Here is a 9,416-nt window from a genome sequence, read left to right on the forward strand (position 1 = left end):
CGCCTCCCGATTGGTCCCTGGGTTGCCCGGCAACGCTGGCGGCGGCGGCGGGCCCGGCGGTCGCCATGTCGGCGCGGACGCTGCCGCTGCTTTTCCTGAACCTGGGCGGAGAGATGCTCTATATCCTGGACCAGCGGCTCCGCGCACAGAGCATCCCCGGAGAGAAGGCCCGCAAAGGTGAGCGCCGGCCGGCCGGGGCCCCTCCCGGAGCCGCTCCCACGCGGGGGGAGGCCTCGTCGCGGCAGCCGCGGCTTCTCCGTGGCGAGCGGGGCCTGTCCCTGTGAGGTGGTTTCACCCACACCGAGGTGTTTCTTCATGCTTGAGATTGTTCCCCCCGTATTGTTCACTTGTAAGTGCAAGAAACAGCTGAAAACTTGCCGAGCTAAACGCGAAACATGCCAAGATTCAGTCAAGGGTAAAGCTTTATCTCCGTTGAAGCAATGCGACTTTTTCCAGGGGCACAGCGAGGTTTCATCTTTTGTGTGCTCGTTGAAAGATGTCAAGTGACGGAGGAGTTTGTTCTTGTTAAGCGCTGAATGCCAATGACAAAAACCAAAGTCCATTAGATTTCTTTTTTTTTTTTGGTTTATTTCTTTTATTCTCCTTGAAACTATCGTTCTTACTTCTTGAACTGGTGTTTTTGTTTTATATGCTTCGTGTAGATGAATGGACAGATGTGGACAGGAAACGAGGTACTGTAATCTGCTAGCTGCATGCAGTAGACAAACACCACTACATGCACACGAGGCTCATCGTATGTGAACACACCGTTTGCTGGTCCTGCAGCCTTCTAGTAATAGTGTTAAAGATGAATAATAATACTCACCTGTTCATTAAAATGCACTTTAACTATAGATCTTAGCAAAAATAGGCAATAAGTCAAAACCATGTGGCTTCCAAAATAAGTTGCTAATTTAACCAAGACTAAAAATAGATCAAAACTTTTCATCATAGCAGTTTTTCTGGCCAAAATGGTATTTGTATTTTTCTGGCACCATATTGCTGCAAGCATATAATTGCACGAGCATTGTGAAGGTTGTTTTTCTGCTTAAATGCAGGAATATTATGTTATACTGCATTTTTCTACGTTTTTTTTCTAATGCATTGCTTAGGGTTTTGGCAGATGAACTCCAGGAAGGATTAAGGCATTTCCAGCTCACCCCTCTCTACTGGCGGCCACAACCCTGCAGTGAGCACAAGGCAGTGGGTGCTCACGCTCCAGCCACGCTCGGCTTGGCTGAGATGATCCCTCCGGGGGTTGAGCCGAGACCCAGGTTTGGCAGCAGAGCAGCTGAGGTGTGAGTGTGTGTTTCCTTCCAGCTTCTGCCCTGACGGGGTGGCCTCCAGCAAAGGGCCGTGCTGGGGAGCTGGAGGAGGAAATAAATCTCTTCAACAGCCGCTGGTTTTTTGCTAGGTGGACATGAGTAGAACTTTCAGTGTCTTTTTGAGCAGCCCTTTTTAGGAGGTGTCAAGGCTATGATTCGTGTTTTTCAAAATAAGCATCGTTTGTAGGTTTTGGATATTTAAAGAAGGTAAATATTGATATCCTGGTGTTTGCCCCAGCTTTTTTTTTCTGCTTCCAAGAACACGTTTTTCCAGCATTTAATATCTCAGAAGTCTAAAAGATTCCAGATTCCTCTTTTGTTGCATCCAAAATGATGATGAGCTGTATAAAGGCCACTCTCTCATATCGAGATGGTAGATGCACAGATGCAGATTCCATGTAGACCAAGCACATTCTCTTGTGAAAGACAATATTTGCCTGTGAACAGCGACTGCTCTTGGGGCATCTCCGAAGGGTTACGTAGAGCAACGAGCCGAGCCCGTTGCTGCTGAAGCCATGAGGAGGTGGCTTCGTCTGCCTTTCACCTTGTTACGAACCATAAACCTATTGCAAGTAGATTGTGTGACTGTTTTGGACTCATAACATCCCCTCTGCTGCCTTGAATGTCCTCCGAGAAGCACGAGTGTAACCCAGGCGTAAAGACTCCGGTCTCATGTCATGCATACCCGCCATGTGACGTGACGGCACAGGACGTTGAATGTGTCTTTCACCAGTGACATGGCAGATGTAGGCGAAAACCACCAGAAATCCTCAGCTTCCTTCTGTCCATCGCATTGTCTATACCTGGTTTCCCCTCTCCCCATCCCAGCTGGTGAAACCCCTCTCTGCTCAACTGCTTTGATGCTCTGTTGCTTGCTGTGCCATTTCCCTCAGCTCCTCTTTGTTATTTTCCATCCTTAGAATGGCATAAACATCTCCCTAGGCACTACCTGTGGATGTTGCCGTGTAAGAGCCCTGAATGGCCTGACACGGATTCCAGTGTTATAAATGCTTCCTTAAATGCTTGTCAGTGTTAATCCGTTTGAAATAAATACTTTAAGGAGCCTTGAATCATTCAAGAGCTTCTGTTTAGAAGGAAAAATAGACTAATAGTTTCAAAGGCTAAAGAGAGAACAGGCAGAGTCAGCGAGCTGTAGTTTGCAAAAGTCTAGAGTGATGCAAAACAGTTGACTTAGGAAGCAGAACTGTACCTTTTATAAATAATACATGTCAGAGTAGCTATAAACAAAATGATTTAGAAAGTGAAAAGTGCTGGCCATAGCTGTAAAAACAAGGCGACAAACCCAGCCTTATTCCCACTGGAAACCAGGGTTTGTTGTCTGCAGCTCCAGTAGCTTTTCTGCCCCTGGAGCCAGTCAGCAGGAATTGTGCTGCTCACTGACACCAAGGTGGGGTTGAGGAAAATGTTGACATTAAGCGGTGACATTCCTCCTCCTTTTTTCTTTGTGACCATGTACCCAGTTTTCCCAGGTAAGCATTCCTGTCAATCCCCACAGCTGTCGGTGTCCGGGTTCTCAGTGGGGAGTGAGTCACATCCATGTGCTGTTTCTGAAGCAAAAACCAGAGACTCTTTGTCTTTGCAGTTATGAATGACATCATCACAACCATGTTCAATAAAAAATTTATGGAAGAGCTGTTTAAACCGCAGGAACTCTATTCCAAGAAAGCGCTGCGAACGGTGTACGACCGGCTGGCTCACGCTTCCATCATGAGGCTGAACCAGGCAAGCATGGACAAGGTAAAAGAGACCACCCGCCCAGTCCTGCCTGCGCTGGGCCTCGTGCTCCCCTTCACAAGGCTCTGATTGCGATCATTAGTACCTGGCTTTACGTCAGGTACATCCACATGAAGTCACCTAAGCCATGTCGCTCTGGGTTGTGATGGAACCACCATTTCCCTGTGTTATTTTGCAGCTGTATGATCTTATGACTATGGCTTTCAAATACCAAGTGCTGCTGTGCCCGCGGCCCAAAGACATTCTGCTGGTCACATTCAACCACCTGGACACGATCAAGGATTTCATACACGATTCTCCTGGCATTCTGAACCAGGTGGATGAAACTTTCCGACAGCTGATTGAAGTAAGAATCCTTAGAAAAATGGTGGGATACACTGGGGTTTGAGATTTTTTTTTCTCTGTGAAGCTAGTTGTAGAAACTAAATACTGCATCAGTAAATGCCGTATCAAGTGTGGAGCTTGATATTTTCTGCACCTCAGAGAACCATCCAAATAACCTTCCCCTCTTTTTAATCTGAGGGAAACAAACTGCTCTTGTAACTGCTGTAATCCTTTGGATAAAGAATATGAGTGTTCCAGTGGAAGGGAACTGGTTTCATAAAATGTTAAAAGTCCTGGGAAGTCATGAAATGTTTCCAAAGGGCTTCTGGAGTGGGGGATATCTACGAGTCAAGTGTTATTTTTCTGCTGGCCCAGTTTAAATCAATACATTGCTTATTCAGCCTGATCAAAGTCTCCTCTGACTTCAGCACAGAAATTAAATCAGATGCTTAGTCATGGATAATAATTACTGATAATGACCAGCAGCCCCCCCTTATATAATTTTCGCTTCCCCTGCCACACACATACCACTTTTGCCCAGCAGAATTCTGATATACTTATTTCCACCCCTGCCTGGGTGGGACACGGAACACTTGCAAAGCCTTACATGATGGGTTTTCTCTTCCAGACGTACGGTGGTCTCTCTGCTGGCGAACTTCAGCTCATCAGGCAAACACTCCTCATTTTTTTTCAGGACATGCACATAAGGGTAAGAGCCCAACACAACTAGTCAGTAAGAATGAAGGGAGTTTGTGGCTGGAACACAAAGGTATCTTGTTATAATTACACTGCGAGTTTGGGTTTGTTACTCGTGCTTTTCAGTCATCTTGATGTGCTTGCATTTTCGATCTTCAAAATTTTACAAATTGAGCACATTTACTACAATAATACTCATTCTAAAATGTTATGAGAAAAGGAATGCCTACTCGTATGGATTTGCTAGTTGATAAATATGTTTTTCCTTTTAGTAGAAACTTGATATGAAACTGAGAACGTGAGCTTGAAGTCATAGGGCTTGATGCTCTCTAAATAAAATGATCATACTGTCATGACTAGAGTACACTTTTTTTTTAATGTTAGATCAGTGTGCTCTGGATCACAATTCTGAATTACTGGCTCTGGCCTTTATCATCATCTCTATGCATCTAAATGTTTAGGAAACCAACCCCAGTATAGGCAGGAAGGCTGCAAGGTCAGACTTCAAAGAATTTGGATCAGAAGATATGTAATTGATTTTCTAGAAGGTGAAATATTCTTTTGCAGGTCTCTATCTTTCTGAAGGACAAAGTGCAAAATTCTAACGGTCGCTTTGTGCTGCCAGTATCGGGCCCTGTTCCTTGGGGTACAGAAGTTCCAGGACTCATCAGGTGAGTTCTGAACCACCGTTTATACTGTTTGCAGTGCCTACAAACTCACAGAGGAGCAGTTGGTCCCTGAGAGCTCAGGAATCGAGCTTGGGCTGTCACTCATGGTGCAGGGATAGCTAAACCACCAGTAGGTACCATTTAAAGGGCTGGATTTGAGACTAAGTCACCCAGCAAGGAAATACTGAACTGTTTCTGACGTTCTCTATTCCGGTAAATTAGCTATTTGTCATTTATCCATTTACCAACATACAGAATAGGGTTTTATTCCCATTTCTCATGTGCAGTAAGCAGAGGAAGTACAGAAAATCAGTAATAAAACTACTAAATATTTTTTTCAATAATGTCTTGTTTTTAAGGATGTTTAATCGCAATGGAGATGAAGTTAAAAGAACCGAGTTCACAACTGGTGGAAATTATGTTACTCCACAAAGGGAAGGATCTTTTGATCTTTATGGAGACAGAGTCCTCAAACTTGGAACAAATATGTAAGTAATTTTTGTCCTACAAAAAAATCGTATTTAGGTCATGTGCTGCTCCCTCCAGTTCCTGTATCACATACAGTAATGAGCTGCTCTTCCTCGTGCTTTCTTCTCTCTAGGTACAGTGTTAGTCGGCCAGTAGAGACACACATGGCGGGATCATCCAAAAACCCGGCATCCCATGCGAAGGTCAGTGTTGTTCTGTCCCTGTCACTGGTTAACTGGTTAACTGGTGTGTGCCAGCAGGTCCTGCAGCCGGTCACACGCGGTTGAGAGCATTTCCTTTGAGCAGTTTCACCGCAACCACCAGATTTTACATTCTGTTCCCTTGGCTCTGAATGGATGGGGACGCTGAATGAAACACCCACATCCATCACCTCCACATCCTTTACTGTACAGTTGAATTATCTTTCCCTTTGTTCACCTCCTTCCTCAGGGAAACAATAACCGTCTTTTTAGTCTACACTTAGGGGATAAATTGGGGGAAACTCTTTAGTTCTTCTTGGAGTCCCATCCAATCCTCCACAGTCCATTTTGAGCTAGGGGAAGGGCACGTTTTCCTAAAGAATCTTACACGCAGGCTTATGCAATGTTGTACTTGCTCCCTATTTTAATCTCTTCAGAAAACAGAAAAGCTGGTATTACAGATTTCTCAGCTCTCCCGTTTAAAATTATCTTATCCTGCATCTATAAATTCAAGCAACCATTTTAAATAAATAGCTGATAATTACTAGTTATCTGCACATTCTGTATCATTAACAATACAGAAATATATTTATATCACTCTGAAGAACATTTATGTCATATCAGAAAACACGGAAATTACTGCAGTCCTCATCTCCCTGGTAACCTGAGCAATGAGCCTGTTGCTGTTTTCTGCAGGAGAGCACAGTCCCCAACCCTCTGGCTAAAGAAGAACTGAACTTTTTGGCCAGGCTGCTGGGAGGGCTGGACATCAAGAAACCTGGTGGCAGCGAGACAGGATTCCGCCTGAATTTGTTCACAACTGACGAGGAGGAAGAGTATGCTCAAGTCCCTGTTGCTCTGGGGTTTGCGATGCAGTGCCACATGCACATCCCTGGGGACAGCAGCTGGCCCTTGACAGCTCTAGGGACAGAACAGCAGGTTTTTAGCATTTTGTTTTTCTGGCTGTCAGCCAGGAGAGCCATTTCCATCACTTGCATTCCCTCCAGGTGACACTGGTGGTCAGCAGCAGGTGACGATCTGTGCTTAGCTCTTTCCCGCAGAACAGGGACGTCCCTCCAGCACGTTTCTCTCTCCTCTCCCCCAAATACATGTGCGTATTTCAGAGATAAGAATATAAGCGCTGGTGATGGGCCTTAAAGCCTTGAACGCAGTAGCCCCCTCCTGGCAGGGAGCACATGTATTTCAGAGATAAGAATATAAGCGCTGGTGATGGGCCTTAAAGCCTTGAACGCAGTAGCCCCCTCCTGGCAGGGAGCACATGCGTAACGAGACCTTTTGTTATGCGATTTCTGCCGCGTGTTTTTGCCAGCTTTTAATCCCAGTAACAGAGATGTTCCCGCTGTTCTACATACAGCGTAAAAAAATCTAAGACAGGGGAAAGTCTCCAAACTGGGGTCGATGCATTAAGTTGCCTTGTAGGAATAGGGACGCTGTCCAAACTTTATGCCTGCAGAAGCCTCACAAAATCTGATTTTTATAATTCACTTGTATGTTTTCATGGGATTAAGCATGCTTTTCATGTTTTTAATCAAGACATGCTGCATTGACTAGACCAGAGGAGTTATCGTACAAGGTTATCAACATCGAAGCCATGCAGGTACGTACAGTGCGTTTCAGATCTCTGATTCTCATCACTCCTGCCTTGCTGAGAACTGAGTTTAACCCAAAGTAGCAACTTAAAATATACATTTTTCCCCATTTAATTTAACCTTAGTAGTAGGTAACAGTAGTATTTTCTGCCAAGCCTGTGGATTTGGTGACTATTTAGTAAGAGAACTTGAAACCTGGCAAATATTAGAGCAAGTTTTTAGCTGCACAGGATGGAGATTCTTAAAGGGGTTCATGGGCATCAGCGGGCGGTGGGGCACGTCCCAGTATTCCCCAGTACATCCCAGCAAAGGCCGGTGTTAGCAGGCAGCAGGGCACATCCCGGTACCCCCCGGTACCCTCCGGCTGAGCACGGTGTCTCCGCAGGAGCCGGGCCGGCGGGCCGAGCTCTCCCGTATCCTGGGGGAGCTGGAGGTGGCGGAGCCGCGCCCGGAAAGCGCCGGGAAGGGCGAGGACCTGCTGGCGCTCATGGACACGCTCTGAGCCACGGGAAAGGCTGCGCGGCGCCCGGCGGGGCCGGACCGAGGGGGTGGCGGGCGCAGTGCGCGGGCGGGGCGGGGCCGGCGGGGCGGGGCCGGCGGGGCGGGGCCGGCGGGGCGGGGCCGGCGGGGCGGGGCCGGCGGGCGCAGCGCGCAGGCGCGGCTGGAGCGGCGGGGCGGGCAGGCGGAGTGCGCAGGCGCGGCTGGAGCGGCGGGGCGGGCGGGCGCAGTGTGCAGGCGGAGCGGGGCGGGCGGGCGCAGTGCGCAGGCGGGGTCGCCACTTCCTGCGGGCGGGCGGGCGTGCAAGGGGAGGAGCGGCCCCGCCGCACGGCCGTGCAAAAGGAGAGGGCGGCGTGTGGGTGAGTGTGCAAGGGAGGGAGGACGGGCTGTGTGTGCGTGCAAGTGCGGGACATGGAGGACGCGAGTGAGCGATGGGAGGGGAGGCGCCAGGGAGGACCCCACTGTGCGGGGGGACGCGTGGAGAATGCGGGTGGCCTGGGAGGGCGGCAGCGTGCGGGTGGGCGTGCGAGGGGCGGCGGGGGAGTGTCCCTGGCAGCACGGCTCTCCCTCTGCCCCACCACAGCCGCGCCATGGAGGTCAGCCACTCCGTCAAGGAGCGCACCATTGCCGAGAACAGCCTGGTCATCCTGCTGCAGGGCCTGCATGGCCTCGTCACCACCGTGGACCTCCGCGACGAGAGCACGGCCACAGGGCGCGTCACCAACGTGGACGCCTTCATGAACGTGCGGCTAGCTGAGGTGACGTACACAGACAGGCAGGGCGCGGTGTCCCACCTGGACGAGCTCTTTGTGACTGGCAGGAACGTCCGCTACGTCCACATCCCTGACGAGGTGAACATCAGGGCCACCATTGAGCGGCAGCTGCAGATCATCCACAGGGTCCGCTACTTTGGGGGCCGTGACAAGGGCAGGAAGGAGTTTCCTCGCACCAAGCACAAGTGAGTCACTTTGACCGGACTGCCACCACCTCCGCACGTTGCCCTGGATATCCCACCCGGGAACTTGGGGCTCTGCTCCCCTGGCCGGTACCTGGGGGGGAGCAGGGTTATTTTTCTTAATGAATAGTCCCACTAAAAAGGTTTTGAGATCTCTCAGCTTGTTTCCTGTTCCATCGGTGTCTGCTCATGTCTCTCCTCTGATGGCCAAACAAAGCCTTGTTGGCCACAGCCACAGCCTGGGGTTGTTGCTCGGCCGCAGGTTCCCATAGCCAGCCTGCTGCTCGCAGAGCCCAGGGCCCGGCTACTGCGGCATTGCTGCCTGCGGGAGCTGGAGATGCTGCTCGTGGTCAGTCCTCCCAACTTCCTGCTAGACTGCTGCAGTTCTGGAAGTGCTTAACGAGAAAAGGGTGAGGCGAACACCTGCCCAGAGCAGAAGGGGAAGGAGCAGCACTTGGATTCTTCACCTAAGACACAGAGCGCTGCTGCCGGCTCCTCTGTCACCCTTCCCCAAGCTCTGCGGTGCTTCTGCAGACCAACGGCGCTGCCCAGGCCAGGGACTGCTCCCTGGTTCTGCCAGGGTCCCGTGGCACTCAGCCTCTGGGACGCAGCTCGGTGGCTGTCCCAGTGCACAGCTGTGGGCCCAGGCGCCTTGCTGGAGCCACCAGCAGCTCTGGGGCAGCCCTGGGAGCTGCTGGGGTGGAGATCAGGCTGATCTTCGAGAGTTCACATGTAAGAAGCTGCGTGTGACAAGGACCACGTGTCCTCACCACGGCCAGGGGCGGGCCGGGGACACCCGCAGTGCTGGGAGCAGCTCGTGGTGCTGCTCGAGGGGGCACAGGGGTCCCACGGACTCACTCCCCGCTCAGGAGCCGAGCCCAGGGCCCCGGTGTCCCGCTGTCCCGCCGCTGGGACCG

General features: G+C 50.2%; 2 protein-coding genes across 2 annotated transcripts; both read left to right on the forward strand.

The window, feature by feature from the left end:
- Nucleotides 1–11: 11 nt before the first annotated feature.
- Nucleotides 12–7,591, forward strand: OSCP1 (organic solute carrier partner 1). The gene is made up of 10 exons (XM_065650418.1): nt 12–177; nt 2,929–3,083; nt 3,259–3,426; nt 4,033–4,113; nt 4,668–4,771; nt 5,128–5,256; nt 5,370–5,439; nt 6,133–6,272; nt 6,991–7,054; nt 7,432–7,591. Exons 1-10 carry the CDS (start codon nt 66–68, stop codon nt 7,546–7,548), a joined length of 1,140 nt encoding a protein of 379 aa, XP_065506490.1. The 5' UTR covers nt 12–65; the 3' UTR covers nt 7,549–7,591.
- Nucleotides 7,592–7,819: 228 nt separating this feature from the next.
- On the forward strand, nt 7,820–8,658 carry LSM10 (LSM10, U7 small nuclear RNA associated). Its single transcript, XM_065650421.1, has 2 exons — nt 7,820–7,903; nt 8,128–8,658. The coding sequence occupies exon 2, from the start codon at nt 8,135–8,137 to the stop codon at nt 8,504–8,506; it is 372 nt and encodes a 123-aa protein (XP_065506493.1). The 5' UTR covers nt 7,820–7,903; nt 8,128–8,134; the 3' UTR covers nt 8,507–8,658.
- The last annotated feature ends 758 nt before the right edge of the window (nt 8,659–9,416 follow it).

This window comes from Caloenas nicobarica, chromosome 23 (assembly GCF_036013445.1).
Source record: "Caloenas nicobarica isolate bCalNic1 chromosome 23, bCalNic1.hap1, whole genome shotgun sequence".
Classification (NCBI taxonomy): Eukaryota; Metazoa; Chordata; class Aves; order Columbiformes; family Columbidae; genus Caloenas; species Caloenas nicobarica.